This window comes from Oculina patagonica, chromosome 5 (genome assembly GCF_052425735.1).
Source record: "Oculina patagonica isolate OP01 chromosome 5, crgOcupat, whole genome shotgun sequence".
In the NCBI taxonomy this organism is placed as follows: Eukaryota; Metazoa; Cnidaria; class Anthozoa; order Scleractinia; family Oculinidae; genus Oculina; species Oculina patagonica.
The window spans coordinates 7647610-7665661 of record NC_135762.1 but is presented as its reverse complement, the minus strand read 5'-3'; the positions used below and the strand labels follow the sequence as shown (position 1 = coordinate 7665661).

The following is an 18052-nucleotide window of genomic DNA, read 5'->3' as shown; positions in this document are numbered from 1 at the left end:
GTCACTGGACGAGTGACAATGTGCTTTTTTTCCAGACAGAACGTTGCCATTCCCGCTTAGCAATGTCCGCCACTTAGCCTGGCAATGTAATCAATAAACTTTTACAATGAATGCGACAACTGAGACAGTAAACGTTCAACCTGAATGCACTGTAAATGTCATGCCGAAATGTACTGCACCACACCAGTGAGATGGCATGGCCTCGTGGTTAGCACGCTGGACTAAAAATCGAGTGGTCTGGGTTCAAATCCTGGCAGGGGGTCACTGCGTTGTGTTCTTGGGCAAGACACTTAACTCTCATAGTGCCTCTCTGCACCTAGGTGTATAAATGCACACCTGCAAAATTTACTGCTGGGAGATAACCCTGCAGCGGAGTGGCATCCAATCCAAGGAGGAGTAGAAATACTCCTAGTCGCTGTAATGCTACAGAAACTTGGATAAGCCCTGGCTGTATGCGCAACTTGGCTCAACCCAGATTTAACCTTACCTTTACACCACACCAAACTATGCAGTGTACCATGCTATATAGTACCATGCCATCATAGTTAATAGAGGGAAATGGTTAGGAAACCCGGCAAAGTTCTTTGTTGTATGTTTTTGTTCGCTGTTTTGGGGGTTGACCCTGCACAAAACCTGACAAAATACAATAGGTGGTTACGTGGGTTCATGCAACTAACCAATGGAAACACTGCGATTACGTAATTCATGCATAGTGTATGAGCGCAAAACAAAAGAAGTGCAGGGTTGTGGACCTTCCAACATAAATCTTGGCCTCTTCGTTTGCTTCTTTGATGTTTGCCGGGTTTCCTAACCATTTCCCTCTATTAACTATGATGCCATGGTATACCATTTTACTGTCTATAGGCATGCCAATCAAAATTACAATTATTTACCTGCTACAACTTCCCTTTCTTGTGAAAGTCGACATAATACTCTCTCAATCAGACCAATTTTGGTGGCTGCTTGAAGGTTAGGGATACTCTTTCTCAAAATTGCAATAAGCAATCCTAGAATTTCAACCTGTTAAAGTACAACAAACACATCAAAACACCTTTTATACATCTCAACTCATCAGGCCTTCAATAACTATTATAATTGTTTTCTAAATACCTTATTATAGGAAATTAACGATACATGTTATTAACGCGAATTAATATAAACACGTTTACTATAAGCATTTAACCAGAACTTTTCTTAAATTCGCGTTAATTTTAATACGCGTCAATTTTGTTCGCGTTGTTAAAATGCCTCGTTATATTCCTATAATAAGGTAATCTTTAAAAAAGATAGATACCCATGTACATGTAATTCGTGGCAAGGTTTTGATTTAATCACATGTATAAGTTACACTCCTACAAAAGTCATAAAGTTTGTTATACATGCATGTAAACATAAAAGAAAACATCGTCATTGTTGACTCTTAAAGATGAATTACAGTCCGTACTGCGCAATCTCGGCTGCAATGTTTATGTGAGCCTCACAAACAAAGCAAAACTAAAAATTACGTGACAAACTTACCTGTTTCTTCATTATTAACGCCAGATATCCTTGCAGAACAAATAATAACAAGTAGAAGAACCTTGACGCTATTTCAAACCGACGTTTCAGCTCATCGGAAGTTCTTGAACAAAGCGAACTGTAATGGCGGACTAAAAAACTTCATGTATGCTGTCACCGAAGTGTAACGTTTCAACGAATTCAAAACAAAAACGTAAACAAACCCCGAGTCTGCGCAGTACGGACTGGAAATCAGCTTTAAAACATCTTTGCTTTAAAAATTTATAATCCACTGGTCTTAACTTAAAGTTGACAATTTCATATTAATTGAGTGAATATTCTGTGCACTCTACTCAAAATTCATAACCATAACAGTATCTAAAGGAAAAAGATCAACGAAAACCTCAAAGAAACCTGGCCACAAATCAAAGTTATTTGTGATTTCCCATGCAAAAAAATTGACGGGTAAAAAAAATTACTTTTGATAACAATGGAAATATTAATAACATCCTGAAATTAATACTGTATATCTAACCAAGGGGCTTACAAAATAAATCAGAACTAAACATGTCCTAGCTTTTTTAAACTAAATTTCAAATCTATATGTAAAAAAAAAATATTTGCATTAAAAATCTTGAATGATTTTTTTTTCAAACAGACAAAAATAGGCAGGGTTAATACTTCACTAGGATATAAATATTCCGAAGACAGGATATAATAATTAATAACACCTGCTGAGATGGGAAACTAACTCTTCTACAAAAGACAACAAATGTTATGATCATTATTACTGCCAAAAAACACGCAATATTTCCTCTCCCGTGCGGTTTCCCTGGTAGTAACAAAAGGTCATGTTGAAAAATAGACACGAGTTGGCGAATCAGACGCAGACGATGCAAATATCAAATGGAGATCTTGACAGATTTGAGTGCGCGGGTGTGATAGAAATTGAAATGTGTAGTTTAGCTCACACGTACCTTCAGGGACACATTGCAGTGCCCTAACAACTCTAGTAATATAATGAGATCTGTAGAATCTTTGATCGTGAACCGCGCTTCGAGATCGAATACTCCACCGACGAGCTGAAAATGCGAGAAAAGATTAATGTAAACATTTACTATCACATTGATCACTGCTATACAAAACAAAATGACATGTAATCAACATCGCGCGCGCACATTATGCGGAAAGAAAAAAAAACTTCCTTCATTAATTTTAGAAAATATATTTTTCGTGATCCAATATTAATTAGCGCAAACCTTACTTAGATACCTAAGAGTTAGCCTCGATATTTGTAAAACTGTACACAGGAGCTGCAGATTACTCCGTTTACATATAAACAAATAAAAAATATATTTCCCTACCGAATCAAAAACAGTGTCCACAACTTTCTTATAATCAGTTTGCTCCTCAGCCTCGCTGGCCAGTTGGATCAGTTGCGTGAGCTTTGTTCTCGCCGCGGCGCTAACAGCATTAAGTGATCTTTCCCTCTCGTAGCCCTTCCTGTCTCCGTTTTCATTGTTCTTTTTTTGAGGAAAGACTTGTTCAGTTTGAGAGCGGATAGGTGACGAGCCAGGTGAATCATCCGCCATCTTGGTTCATTTTGAGTGCAATTGCGCATGCCCGTTAGGATTGCCTCGTTTTCGTTATCAGCTGATCAGAGCGTCTTCTGTTGTCAAGAGTACGCGAAAGCCAAAGCGTGGCTTGCAGCGGATCGCGATCGCCGAGTTTTCTGTCCATTTTTGCGTCGATTCTTTCATAAATGGCCTTTTTGGTTTCTTGACCTTCGCTTTAATCGTTCTATATTGTTGTGGTGAAGATCTGACTTCGCTGAAATGCCGGCACCACGCTCCAAGGTGAGCTTAAATAATTTAGCATGGTCAACTGTACGCTGTTGTTGTTTACATAAACCTTGGTGCCTTTGAACTGGAGTTAATCGATCTAACACTTTAATTCTCTTTATTTAAGAAAGCTTATATATTTTTGTAAAGTTCTGATCCTTAGGTTTTACTTTCGCGTGTTATAATGTGGGCATATGAATGGAGGTTACTGTACATTATTTTAAAAAGACAATTGCAAACTCTTCATCTAAAGACCCATTCCTAAGGACCTTTAAAGCTTGTATGTAAACTAAAAGCTTATATTGTTAGTTAGTTGAAAAACTAAATGATTTCATGAAGTTTCAACGTGAGATCCATCAAAGATCCAATTAGTCTGGTGCATAATTTTCCAGTAATGCACATTATTTACCTTAATAAACCTTATTTACTAAATGGATGGTGTCTGTATTAAAAGGCGATGTCTCCAATTGGTTTAATCCTTGCATGTGCTAATTGGATTATTTTGAATACAGAAAGGTGACCGTGAAATGATGGGTATCCAAGGAGGTTTAATTCGTATGGGATATACAATAAATAAAGGCAGAAATGTACTAAAATTTTGCTAATACTGTAACTACAATTGCTATAAGATAACATATTTAGGGAAATCTTTCTGTTAAAAATAAAATATATATTGTTGATGTCTGTGGTTTTCTTTATTAAGAATTTAATTTGGGACTGGCTGTTTGAAGTTCATTAAAATTTTATGAGTGGCAAACTTGTTTTGTCTGTCACTACGACTTTTTCTGCGACGTATTGTTTCCATCTTTTCATCATCATATCTGTCATGTAGATGTTTCTCAGTGGCAGGATGTTCCTTAAAATATTTAAAATGGGATACAGTTGAATAACTTTCCATTAATACATATTAAATAGATACCGGTACTTTATTTATGCTCGAAGCAATAATATTGGGTCTTGTCTATAATTTGGGGAGGTGGGGGGGGGGGGGTACCGGTAGTGGTATGGTTGACAGTTCAAAGAAATCATAGGGTAAAATCACATATGTAAGTCTAAGTAGGCAGGTTATAACTAAGACAACAAAAAACATTGAAGTATTATTACCGAAGGAATCTACTTTCCATTGTCCCCTGAAATCAGATAAATCATGAGCTCACATTCTAAACATGGCCTAGACTAGTATTTTTAGCCATTCACTTTTGTTCTGTTATAAAATCACCTTGCAGAGATACGACTCAGAATACATTTCTCATTACAAAAAATTTGAGGCCAGACGTCCTAACACAGTCAAGGGTGAAGTTACAAGATCTTTAAGTTACGACAACCTTCACAGTAATGGATCAACGCCAAGGGCAGGACTGCTATCGAGTCAGCTGGGTACAACACTTGAACCTCCACTACAAAGGAAAAGAATTGTGCCATATGAAAAGAACCACAATATCTTTACAACACTTACTGTCAAGGAAGAGCCTGATAGAGAGTGGTTGAAATCTAATGGGAAATCAGACAGATCTTGCTCTCCCAACAAAGGGCATAAAGAGGTATTAAATTGTGTTAAATACCAGTTGGTACATCTTGAGCAATATTCTCAATTTATAGAATAATAAGAATTCTAAAATAAATTCCTTATTTCCTTGGAAAAGCACCTCCCTCCATTATGTGTCACCCCTCAATAAGTGCCGCACTTGAGAGGAAAAATACAAATAGGCATGGCATGTCTTGTCAATGACATACATAAACACGTACACTGTAGTGCTTATTTAAAGCACTTCAGCCTCCAAAGCAATGCTCATTGGAAGAAGCAAATTAATCTCCATATGCAGCACTTGGCTTCAATAATAAGCATTTTAGAGGAAACCCCACGCTCTAAATTTATAGGCACTGCCCTCAAATGATGCACTGCATCAAAAAGGTGAAAAATTTAGTATTAAGTTTCTTATAGTTTACACTTTTTGAGTAAATAATAATAAATAACAATTTCTCTTCACACTAGCTGTGATCTTCATTTATTTTTTTTTCTACATAATTTTCAGGAAAAAAGTGCAAAAGCTTCACGTGACTCAGTGGTAAACAGAAGTGAGACACCCATCCTTGCTGCAGAGAGAAAGATATTTAAAGACCAACATGAAACTAGAAAGCAACCAGTTTATGTACCAGATAGAATACACAGGAAGAGCACCTACAAAAAGGATTTTGTAGATTACAAGAAACAATCAAAGACCAAACCCAAGAGCAAACCCAAGCGACAACAAAGCCCACATAAAGTAGTCGGTGGAGAGAAAGGAGGTAAAAGTTTATAGTGGCTTTAATTGTTAGCAGTTTATGAAAACCCATTGTGTTGTTCCAGAAAATGTCCTTTCACGGTAGGGTTATTTGGTTTTGCTTGGTTTGAACCACCATGCACCCATTTCAATCCACCCTCCTGGAAGGTCCAGTTAAGTTTCATTCTACCCTTTAAAAAATAGCTTTTTAACTTGTCTCCCACCCACCCTCACCATCCCCACCCCACCCCCTCCCCTGAAGAATTTCCTGGATCATCACATTGGGAAGTAAGGATGACTAACGACGAATGAAAATGACAACATTGACAATACCTAAAAAACGGGGCCCAAAAAGATGATGCTTACATTTTCAAATTGACCTCGGGCTAGTTACTGGATTTATTGCTGAATACCTTGCCTTCTGCATGCAGGCTAAATTAAAATACTAATATTTTTTGCTGTTCTAACAGGAACCAGCCCAGATCGTCTCCCTCCAGCTGGTATTCGCCGTGCCACAAGTATTGGAGACACAAGACTTCTAAAACCCTCTGATGACTCACAGTACCTAAGATCACCTGAACGTGAACAAAAGTAAATTTCTTTGTGAAAGCCTAACTGCATCCAGACTCACATTATTTTCATCACACCCTCATGCACTGTACAGCCAAGACACATGTAACATTTCTGCTTTGCTTTTCTCCCCAGTTTAATAGAATAAGCAGAGAAAAATCCAGCCTGCGAGCAGGCTCCTGAAGAAGGGGCTAGGGGAGGAGGGGAAAGCCTGTTCACAGGCTAAGAAAAATCACATACCCAGACCACTAAATAACAGCATCACCAATCCTTCATTTAAATTTGATGACTTTTTTTTCATCTTTACTTTATTTTCATGCGTTTTACATTTCTGTAAGTTTTGTTCTCACAAAAGCTATGTCACATTTTTCCGTTTCAGGGTTTTCAACTCAGAGTATTCCAGCCGTTTCACCCAGCCAACAAAGTTCAAATATGTCGATGGATTGTGGATTGAAACTCCTGTTAAGGCAGAGGCAACCTACAACGTAATGGTTAGTGGATGCTGTTCTTTTTCAGTGATGTTCAAATAAGTGGCCCTCAGTGTTCTATAATTTAGCAGGGAAAACAGTTACGGGTTGTCAGAAACACAGCTTTGAAAATAAGGGCAGTGAGAAGAATTATACATGGACATGTACCAATTCGTATCCTGAATCACTCCTATTAAGTAATCATGTAAGAGTTTTGCTAATAATTTCTAATTCTTGTTTTCAATTCATTTGTAGGATGAAAAGAAAAGAAAGTCGGATTGGTATACACAGGTTTGTACTAAGATCGGTTTGGAAGTTCATTTTACAGGATACTCTAGTATGATCATGTTTTCTGTATACAACCTAGGTCTGATCATGTGTTCTATTTCGTATTACAGGTGCTACAGCGTCGGAAGGAGGCTTATGGCCACGCCCACCACGCGCGAGGAACACATTTCTCGCGCGAGAGCCTCGACGAAATGAACAGAGAACATGCAGAACGCGAGAGCTCTCGCTCCGAGTCACAACGTTCTCTTTCTCCAGCCGAGGAAAAGAGCAGAGATCGAAAAGGACAGCCACGATCCCGAACAAGAAGCGAATCACCACCACGAAGACGCGAAGCTTGGACCGAAGTCCGTTCGCGCTCTCCGAGAGAGTCCGAAGACAGACGAGCAGGTTCGGGAACAGAGGCGACTTCCGATGATGAAGACATGGTTCTTGAGCGGGGTCGATCTCCGACGCCGGAGCTTCGTGATGCGAGACTCTCCCGAAGACATCACCTAGACGTGACGACCAATATCTTGAACGATAGCTTTGAGAAGTCGCTGTCGCTTTCCAAGAAAAAGAAACCCTCACGGAGTCATGGGCGAGGCACTCCTCCAAGAGAAGAGAGGGAAATCCGTCCTTCCAGTCCAGCCTCGAGTGTCGGTTTGGGGGATGACGCGCGGACATACACACCTCCCCGTCAGGGGATCCCTCGCAAGGTAGAAATCTCCCCTCCGGATCCCCGTCGTGTGAGCCCACCTGGTAGCGTGGGGGGTAGTGGAGGGGGACGAGATGATGATGTGCTGTCGGTGTCCGCCATGTCAAGCCGCGCGTCTACTGCGTCCGAGACTCTGCAACGAGCGAGAAAACGACGAGACGAATTTTGGAAACAAGAAAACGCTTCCAGATAGAACTAAAAAAAAAACAAATAAAATAACTTTTAAAAGAAGCACTCCGTACTTATACTATCTTAGTTTGTAAAAAAGTCTTATATGAACTCAGATTTTTTTTACCGTATTTAGGTTTGATTTTTAGCAGTTCTGAAAGTTGTGTGAGAAATCTCTTGAAAAAGCAAATTGTAGGCCCGCATATCGTATTTATCGAACTTCTAAAATCAAATTCGTGCAAGTATTGATCGTTACTTTCCCGTTTTAGACATTGTACGGTTTTGTAAAATTTGTAATGTTTTCTACTTTTATTATTGTGAAGGCGAATATTTTAAGTCGATAAAACATTTTGTTACCTTTTTATTGTGAGTTTTTTTAAAGAAAAAAGTGACATGATTCCAAACACGTATCTGTTAGCACAACGGCGTGAAGTTTAGACGAGTTTTCAACCAATCGTAATTGTGTAATGCGGATAATGAGGATTAAAGCAAAGTGTTGTTACACGAACTCTCTGTCTTTTTTGTACTTTTATCCATAGTTAGAACAGAACTTTATAACATTTGTGTACAATAATGACAAAACTTAGATGTTGCCTCGCCTTCTGCCAGCACGTAAGAACTAAATGTTTGAGTGTGTATATTTTAAGTTTAAACAAATTTAATTAAAACGCAAACAGAAAGTCTGCGATGTCGGCCAATTCAATCACCCAAACAAAACACTCAACTCGACACTAAACCAACAAAGAGCAATTTCTAAAGGGCTTGCTCTCGCAAGAATGGATTTTAAACAAAGAGAGCTAATCTCTTATGCCTAATTGAATATCGATTTCATACAATTAACACTTTGGTCGGTGAATATGTAAAGCCTTAGAGTACAAGGAAAGAAACTGGTGGTAGTAATGGACGATCTGTGATCTCAGATGAAACGCGAAACAAAACAGAAATGAAGTTATCGTCCTGTAGCTTGCCGCAACTCAGTCAAAGAGATACAGGCGTGAACGCAACTTCTGGAGACAAGCAAACGTTTTCAATACGTCTTGCAGGTAGAGAAGTGTTCTGCAACCTGCTGAATAATTAATTGTGCAAAAGGTTCTTCCTAGATTGGCGAGCGAGAGCTGAGAAACCTTGCGTAAAGCCCTGCAAGTTGAACTTGCATACAACCTTGCGTTGGGTGGCCAAACGGGCTCGCAAGTGCACGCAAGTTGTCAAAAAAGCCATTTCAATGCTACTGCGCTGCAATTCAGTACTTAAAGTAAACAGCAAGACTTGCGTTGGGTGACCAAACGGTAAAAAAACTTGAGTTGACTTGCGTGCAAATTTGATCTCGACCGAAGTGAACGCAAGGGCCCGCAAGTCCTGGCCAAACGGAGACGCAAGTTGAAAACTTGCGTCTACTTGCGTTACCGTTTGGCCAGGGCTTAAGAAAAAAAATGGCCGTCCAGAAATTAGTTAATCTCGCGCGCGTCTTGCTTCTCACTCGACGACCTGGGACAAAGAACTGGAAAAGAGACTGTTTGTAGAACTCAACATTCACTCCAAAAGACTTTAATGTATTTAATAGTTCTTCATTCCAACTACATATAATGTAATTTCCGCAGATGGCTGTAAAATCGACAAACTCCCGGCGATTTCAAGCTCTCTGCGCGGGAAAAATGGCTTAACTGGAAACTACAAATTCGCCAAAGTCCAGGAAGGTAAAGTTGAAATTGTCTATTTAAGACAATTATGAAAATCCGCAAACTTCCATTGCAAAATGTGCGCAGTTTTTGAATTTGCTCTGACTAATACTGTTCTGCCTAATATTGTTCGCAGCTGGGAACAATATGGCGTCCACATTACCGCAAGCCCCGTCAGTAGCTCCAATGACCACAACGTTTAGAGAAAGTTATCGTGGATTATACGGTCCACCCGCACCGAGCACGAGGTAGGTCTCACACAAGACATGTCGGGCCTGAAGGTGATCTGTCAGGGGAGCAGGGATGGCGCAGTGGTGAGAGCGCTCGCCTCCCACCAATGTGGCCCGGATTCTATTCCCGGACCCGGCGTCATATGTGGGTTGAGTTTGTTGTTGGTCCTCGTCCTTGCTCCAAGGGTTTTTCTCCGAGTTCTCCGGTTTTCCTCCCTCCACAAAACCAACACTTCTTAATTCCAATTCGATCGGGAATCCGAGGGCCACAGGTTTGTTAGTCGCAAGTGCAAGTGCAACCCTCGTAAAATAAATAAAGTCTTTTTATACCTCGCTATTACGAACACCCCGTTATTACGGACAGGAGTTGAAGTCCCGGCGAATGAGAATTACTGAAAATAACTCCCGCTACTACGGACTTTCTCTACAGTCAACTTTCGCCTTGCGGACACCTCGCTTTTACGGACACCCCGTTATTACGGACAAGAGTTGAAGTCCCGGCGAAAATAACTCTCGCTTCTACGGACTTCCTGTATTACGGACACCAAATGGTGGTCTCGAAGGTGTCTGTTATCATGATAGAAGGAGTCTACTGTAATACTTCAAACAGCAATGTCAAATATGTCTGTTTGGTGTCCGTTGGGAACTCGCACCAAGAGTATCTCAATTTTCTTTTTCATTGATTTAATATTCTTCGGCAAACTAATTCATATTTTATACTAATTAACAGAGAAATTAAAATGACTTCGTCATAACACAAAAAGTGACAATGGTTTCGCCTCCACTTATAATACTCTTAATCTTGTCAACGCTCTGTTCTTTTACAGTCATTTCATAACATGTTTATATCTCGTAGGCGCAAACAAGCCCTGCCAGGTCCTTACCGACTGGGCTCGTCCTCTTACAGCGTCGATTTTTGTCCCAGACCTCTGCGGAAGCGCACACCGCCAAGAGTTCGAGAGGGCAATGTTCTCAATTCGTATCCTGGAAATGTTCTGTATCCCTACAAATTACCAGAGCAGGTTGGCAACATGTATAAAACTGAAGCTGTTCAGTTTTAGTCGTTAACTGTGATAAGACAATCCAAAACGACGTGTCGACATTGGATTAAAGTTTTTAAAGAGTCTAGACAGCCATGTCTATATAAACCAGCGTCCGGGGGGGGGGGGGGGGCTACTCCCATATAGGGGCGCCGGGATGGGGTGTGGTTTTTGAGGTTCTCGGTCATCTTTGCTCCTTTTGGCAATGTGTTCCCGGTGTGATTCTTAGATAGGGTTTCTAAATTTTATCGGCTAAAATAAACGCCCAGCTAAACGGGAAAAAAGGATCTTATAACTGAACTATCCGTTCAAGTAATAGCAAAACGATTTTATAAAGATTTGTGTTTTGCCATGCGCGGCTTGCCGTTATTTGGGTCGTCACGGAACGCTTCTCCTCCCCTTGAATAGGGTCTCATTTCTCGGTTTTGGGCCTAAAAAAGGTATCAATTTTCGCTTCTTTTATGCTTAAATAGGGTCAGGGCTTAAGAACCTTCGCGGCACACCCCTGTCTGAAATTTATGGGTGTACCCCCCCCCCCCCGCCCGGGTAAACCAGGTTTATACCAATAGGCACACTTCAGTATACTCCGTCTAAACGCACTATGTAAACTGTTAAACATCCACGTTAAACTAACTAGCTTTTAACAGCTCAGGTAGGCCTTTCTCGATTATGCTAGCATTTTTTTCGGCATTTTTTGGGAAAACGAGCATTTTTTTCGTTTTTTCTTCAAAAAAGAATTGCTAGCATTTTCTGTCACTTTTCATGACTGTGATCCAGATTTTCAGCACTCAGAACTCAGAAGGATAAATAATCCTAAAGTTTCACAATTTTGATTACATAATTTGATTGTTTTCTGTCTGTTTCGACTGTTTGTGCGTTGTGTTACTTGTGTACTTGTGTTGTGTTACTTGTGTGTGTGTGTTTTTTTTTGTTTGTTTTTAAAAATAAATAGTTTTTATTATTTTTTTTATTTTTTTTATAAACAAACAATTATTAAGTATCACCTGTTGTTGATATGAGCATATAATGTGAGAGTTTGTACGTTTTGTTTGAAATAAAACAAAGCATTTTTTGGAATTCAAGTGGCATTTTTTAAGGAAATCAGGCATTATTTTAGCATTTTTTTTTGGCTTTATGCGAGAATTTCTAGTAGCATTAAATGCCAGTTTTACTAGCATAATCGAGAAAGGCCTAAGCTCAGGCTATCAAAAAAAAAAACTTGAGTGAACGACAGCCTACCTGAGTTTGCGTGGTCTCGTCACGCAGTCTTTCGGAAAGATTGCGTGACTCGCCAAAGACAAGAGGGTGCGCCTTCCAATTTAGCCGTAGAACAGGTCTGACTTAAAAATCGTATCCGTTGTCGGCCTTTGTGTTTCAGTTCAACGAAATGAATGTCGTTGTAGGTTAGTTTCTAAGTACTTGTTGCAACAAATGGGCAGCGTTCTGTTTTTACCTAGCCTGTTCCAGGCGTTCGGTTAAGGGGAGCAGCGCGATTGTTTTTCCACTCCGCATTCTTCGTGCTGATACCGTTTTTTTCGCCGCTCCCAAACACCTACAACCACAGGCGGCCCAGACGTTGTATTCGATTTAGGTGATTATAAGACAATGTATGAGAATACTTTGAAAATTGCTCTAAATAGTACTTGTATGAAAGATTTGAATAAAAATGTCTTACCTTATGTTTATCTTGCGTTATTTTGACATTTGTGTGCTTCTGGAGTGGGTTTTAAGCCGTTTAGACGAGTTTTTCTTTCTGACGTAGTGCTTCCCCTAAAGAGAAACGGGGAAGCACTACGTCAGAAAGAAAAACTCGTCTAAACGGCTTAAAACCCACTCCAGAAGCACACAGACAGAGACACACGTTTTTCTCTTCCTCTATGAAAAAAGTCTCAGTGTTTTTTTAAGTCGATTTGCGTTTTCAAGTTTTAAACTTTGTTGTTTTTCTGTTCACAGGTGATCACTGTATGGAAGCCATTTCCAGTTCAACAGTCCGACAGTGAACAGACAGAAGAAATATTAGCAAGACTTGCAAGCAAGATGTATCGGACCTCATATCAAACGGATTTTACGAAATAACCCCTGTTGTTTACATGTAAGAGGGTCTCAATGGGGTAGTGGCTTTTACGGTTAACGGTTACTATTACAAAATGCCAGCAAGGATTAGTTACCTAAGTAATTCCCAGCCAGCTTTCCTTTAGTGAATACACTGCCAGCAAATTTTAATTCAAAACTTTAAGTTTCCCAGCCAGCGTAAAATAACACTGTGGAGCGGATATTTTGTGGAGCGGACCCGTTGGAAACTTCTGACTATTTTGGCTATTTTACGACTAACTGGTAATTTTTTCCGAAACGGTTAACAGAATTGTTTAACATTAATTTTCATTGTTTTAAAAAGTTAAAAATTAATTTTATTTTCATTGTTGTAAAAAGGTAAAAGTTAATTTACATTGTTGAAAAACATATTTTAAGGTCTAAGGACCGTTCTGGGATGAAATTATCTAGCCTATTTTATTTTAAATTACTTGCCGCTAATTTCCACGAGACATTAAGTTTCAAGTCAAATGACTCTTGGTCGAATTTTTAAGCTTAGTCGTTACGGCTAACGGTTTCAAGAAATTTTGCAATTTTTACGCCTAACGGCTAAAGTTTTGACCATATTACGACCAACGGTTACCCCCATTGGGACCCTCATGTAAGCCCCTCCCTCTAGAATTGCATCATCCCTTTCCTGTAGTACATGTTTGGTAACACCGTTTGGTCGAAGTGTTTTGAGCTTATGAAAATTGAAACTGGACAGCAGTAGGGAAGAACGGGACGACTTGTCAAATACGAAACCCGGTTCTTTTAAACTACCTACCGCCCCCGGCACAAGTTTCCCATCAATTAATATACTCATGTATACTGTTTGTCCGAAAAGTACCAGGTTAAGGAATGTCACTGATAAAGCTGACAAAAAGCAGCCGAGTTTATAAAAAAAGGTTGCCTTGTTTCTAAACCTATAAAAGGAGTAGGGAGGTGGTATTGAGTGATGATTTGGGCTTTTCTTGCTCAAGGGGGAGGGGGGGGGGGGATTTGAAGCTCAGAGCGATATGAATACAATTTTATGTGTCGGTCTTTTGTATCCATGATGATTGCTAAAACGAACAACGTGTGATCCACAGAAATGTGTATTTTATTTATTAAATTAATGTACAAAATAAATTTTAATTTATACTTCAGTCGCATTACGACTACTGTTTATTTTTACATTGCGTTATAGAAAAATATCATTAAATGGAATTTACAAGATTGTCAGTGGTTTGTCGAAGAGTTCGTTTTGTAACAAGTACATTGGTGAAGCGAAATGTCGCCGCCCTAAAATTTTGACAACAACCGTATCAAAACATTGCCTTCGTTTGAGAGCGCTAGGAGGAACAGGAAGGGGAATAGATGCGGGAACAGCTTCTCATGCTCTCTTCCCGTCGTGAACCACGCGCTTGACGCTTCTCCCTTCCCAGTCTCCCCAGGCGTTATTCTCCAAGCCGTTTTCTCTATGCATACCTAATTAATATATATCAAGCTACAGTTCCAAAAAACTTTGAGGTGGGTTGATCTTTTTGTCTTGGTGGCCTTGTGTTATCTTGAGTACCATCGATGATATCGCGGCTTGCTTTGGGTTTGACTTCTGTGTTGCGATTCAGCTGTGGAGAAAGACGGGATAAAAAGAAAATCTCTTAGCTGTTAATGTAGACTTGCTCCAAGTCGCTCGTTTCGTGTCGAAAGAGTTACTTGAGTAAGCTCGCTTTGAAATCGCGCGTGAGTGACCGCGCGGAATTTATTTGATCGTGCGTCAAGGAATGGCTCTGAACGAGTGTCGCTCGTTCCGCCACGATCCTCCGCCATTTTGTTTTTTATGCCCACGCGCGCCCTGCGTTTCCGTATCCAGTGGTCTCCTACGAATCAAACGAGCGACTTGGAGCAAGTTTACTGTTAATGTAGCTATGTCACGGGAGACACATCTCAATGAAAAAAAAAATAAAGGGACGAAGTTGATTTTCGCGCACTCTCGTCACTCTAACCCTGAAAAAAGTTAGGGACTACTCGTATTCTACAATGCTCCTCATCGATAAATGTTTCCTTCAATTTCAAGAACATTAGGTACGTCATAAAAACGCTGAAGATGGCATGACTGAACATAATGAAAAGGACACTCTCCTACATGTAGCCTGCGTAGCTGGCGGTATTGTTGGGTTTTTAAGTGCTCACTAGCAAGCGGCGAAGCCGCGACAACGAGCGGCGCAGCCAGCTTCTCCTCCCCAAGCCACTCGCGGCTTCGCCGCTTGCTGTTTGTTTCGTGTTTAGATTGGATCACTGAATTGTTTGCGTCCTTTGTGCTTGGCCAGAGTGATTTCTTGGGTGACGAGTTTACGACATCTAACTGAAAACTGCTTCATGCCAATTTAGGGGTTATAAATGCCTACCTTTAGTGACGTTTCCTCCAGATGACGTGGACGGATTCCAAATCCACCTTGTCTGTTGAAATAAGTTAGATCGGATCATCAGTTTCATTATGAGAACACACTTACCTGGAGACAAGCCATTGCTCAACCCTTAATGTCATTTGAAACAAGGTAGCAGATCTCGTAATTCAAAGTCTCGCATAAATGGCTCGCTATCCTTCGAGAGAACAATAGAACAAACAATGCCCCAAAACAATAGCAACTGCTACACTAGAGGATCAGTAGAATTACAAGCTTACGAGAGCTGCTACACTACTGCAAACAGGACAGCAACATCCACTATTCAGAAAGGGAGTAAGGGCGCGATTTTTGACGCAGAGGTCGTTGCTAAGTAACACTGGACGTACCCACGTGACGGCGGGACGGGCTAACCTGGTAACTTTCCAGAAAGCATTGAGAAAGTTGTTTTTTCATTTACAGAACCCTCAGTTAGCTAAACTAAAGCAATGCTCACGCATTACACAAACACCTAGGAAGGTTTTGTATTTTTTCTTCATAAACATCCAGCGTTCTGCGCTATCTACAAAACCTAGCGAGGTGAACGAACGCAAAAATAGCTGGTCGCAAGCTACAAAGTCGCAAACTGCGCCAGCTTTTAATACAGCTTGCCGCTCGCAAGTTTCACGCTCAATTCGTTCAGTTTAGGGTGAAAAATAGCGACATTTATTAGACTTACCCCGTCCGGATAATTATAGGAGTTCACCATGTTTGGCTGAGGATTGTTGCATCGGTGACGTGAATATGGGATTACAAATGCTGTCGGGAATGGTTTCCTCTCTTGAAAGTGCTGTTGATATGTACTGGAGCCGAATTTGTACTTGATAGGTGCATAATTAGCAGTAGAAACCCTGGACATAAAAAAATAGATAATGTTAGCAGCTTACTAGCTAGCCTGCGTAGGAGAAGGGGATTTCGAGCGCGAAGCGCGAGGTGCGAGGAGAGAGCGAGAAGCACGCAGGCTAACAGCTTACAGGTTAGGATTGGCAAAGTTTTATTTCTTTTTGTTTTTTCTTTTACTGACCATTAATAGAAAAAATCAACGTACAGGCACCCACAACTGTTGAACTTCCGCAAGGAGGAACCTTTAGGCTCCTTGGACTTTCGAGACATCAGCGCGCCCCGCGCGAGACTGCGAGCGAGGCTCGAGTGTGTGGCCAAAACTTAAAAAACCTAAAAACACGTTTCTGATTATGCATTCTAACTTGACGTTTCACCGGCGTCGCTTACGGATAATGAAAACTTCTAGCATTCGCTGACTTTCTACCCTACGTAGGCTACGTGTGATCGTGAGCGGTAATCAGGATTTTTCCATTCATTCGAATATTTAGCTAAGACATCAATTAACATCATTGTGTAGATTGGACAAGTTAATTTATAAGCGTCTGCTTTCTCATCTGAACGTTATATCGAACAAACTGAACAAGTTAAGTGTTTTGATTATGGAAACCCCTAATGTTACAGTTCTTGAGTTAAAAATATCCGTCGAAATTCCGATGTTTATGTCTAAACAACCCTAGTGCGTCCATACGCTCGCAGGAGACCAGATGTTCGATATTAAATATAAATAAATGTCTTCTCCTCTCTAGGCGAAGCAAATATGAAAAATAAATTTACTTCGATATATTTTGCAAGGCATATTTCCTTGTGTTATGATAATAAAATAGAGAAGTATAAAATTTTCATCAAGAGTGTGACACGCTTTCTCTGCCGTACGTTACTATGGCAACCGGTTGGAACGGATCAGAGACATTCTCGAACACTTCATTAGAAACAATCGTGAATTTTACCTGATTGGCAAAGGAGGCGGCATATATCTGCCCTCAAAATCAGCGTTATACTTTGTGCTGTACATGTGGCTAAAGGAATAAGGCTTGAAAGCGGGCTGGTACAGCGCCGAAAGTGAAGTTAGCCGCATGCCCGGTCTGTCTGCTGACTGAGTTTGTTGGGCATCTGCCAAACGAAAAGAGCAAACAGAAAGTCAATAACTTCTCGTATCTTCTCCTCAAAATCAAATTAAACATATTACACATTAAATAAAATATAATCAAACGGCATATTTATTTCCTGTACATACTTGTTAACGGTCGGGTTTCGCCGTGTCGAGTTGAATGCGGCCGATCGTTTGTAGTCGGTGGACGCTCGGCTTGTCGTGAAGGCGGGTAGTTTTCTGAAGTGTCTTTCATGGTGAGAGCTCTTTTCTGATAGCTACTTCATTTCTGTATTAATGGTATCGACCTTTATCGTTTCGCTGATATACGATAGAAAGCGATGCAGTAAATCATGAAATTTGTACTCGATCTCCTCAGCTCGACAACAGTCGAATGCCTGTGCTTTAATTATGCTAATACGAATGTGTGACGCTAATGCATACCGTAGAATTCCGGTTATAAGCCCCCCCCGCTTATAAGCCCCCCCGGTTATAGGCCCATCATCCTGAAACAAAAAAAATACATCCGGTTATAAGCCCCCCCCGGATATAAGCCCCCCTCTACCAGATGACAGTATTAAATAGGGCTAAATGTGATCATGACTAATACACCACACGAGTACTACGAGTAACATACGGGTAACATACGAGTAACACACGGAACATACGGGTACATACAGGTACATACAGGTAACATACGAGTAACATACGGATACATACGAGTAACATACGGATACATAAGGGTGCATACCAGTTCCTATTTCATTTAACGTTATTTTATCTTATTTTTCATTTTTATTTTATGCTCCCCCACCTCCCTTCCCTTCAACAAGGTTGCGTGACGAGCCCAAAGGGCAAAACGTGTTGCTGGATTTTACTGTGACGCAACGAAAA

The 18052-nt window shown here is 40.4% G+C and overlaps 3 protein-coding genes and 1 pseudogene across 4 annotated transcripts in view; 2 read left to right on the top strand and 2 right to left on the bottom strand.

Moving 5' to 3' along the window:
* Positions 1 to 3099, bottom strand: part of LOC144655305 (lipopolysaccharide-responsive and beige-like anchor protein) — a 57479-nt gene extending 54380 nt beyond the window's left edge. The window contains 3 exon segments of the mRNA XM_078515526.1: positions 894 to 1020; positions 2475 to 2579; positions 2862 to 3099. Coding sequence (XP_078371652.1) covers positions 894 to 1020; positions 2475 to 2579; positions 2862 to 3089 — 460 coding nt within the window. The 5' untranslated portion in view covers positions 3090 to 3099.
* Positions 3100 to 3179: 80 nt separating this feature from the next.
* Positions 3180 to 8162, top strand: LOC144655271 (uncharacterized). Its single transcript, XM_078515488.1, has 7 exons — positions 3180 to 3353; positions 4565 to 4879; positions 5372 to 5624; positions 6070 to 6190; positions 6549 to 6660; positions 6892 to 6927; positions 7035 to 8162. Exons 1-7 carry the CDS (start codon positions 3333 to 3335, stop codon positions 7809 to 7811), a joined length of 1635 nt encoding a protein of 544 aa, XP_078371614.1. The 5' UTR covers positions 3180 to 3332; the 3' UTR covers positions 7812 to 8162.
* Positions 8163 to 9384: 1222 nt separating this feature from the next.
* LOC144654966 (uncharacterized) lies at positions 9385 to 12863 on the top strand (annotated as a pseudogene). The gene is made up of 4 exons (XR_013571029.1): positions 9385 to 9480; positions 9599 to 9710; positions 10549 to 10714; positions 12686 to 12863. The product of XR_013571029.1 is annotated as an uncharacterized LOC144654966 (transcript).
* Positions 12864 to 13942: 1079 nt separating this feature from the next.
* Positions 13943 to 17588, bottom strand: LOC144654208 (uncharacterized). The gene is made up of 5 exons (XM_078514293.1): positions 17306 to 17588; positions 17019 to 17181; positions 15908 to 16079; positions 15193 to 15244; positions 13943 to 14412 (listed from the first exon to the last, which is right to left on the bottom strand). The coding sequence occupies exons 1-5, from the start codon at positions 17412 to 17414 to the stop codon at positions 14348 to 14350; spliced, it is 561 nt and encodes a 186-aa protein (XP_078370419.1). The 5' UTR covers positions 17415 to 17588; the 3' UTR covers positions 13943 to 14347.
* Positions 17589 to 18052: the final 464 nt, after the last annotated feature.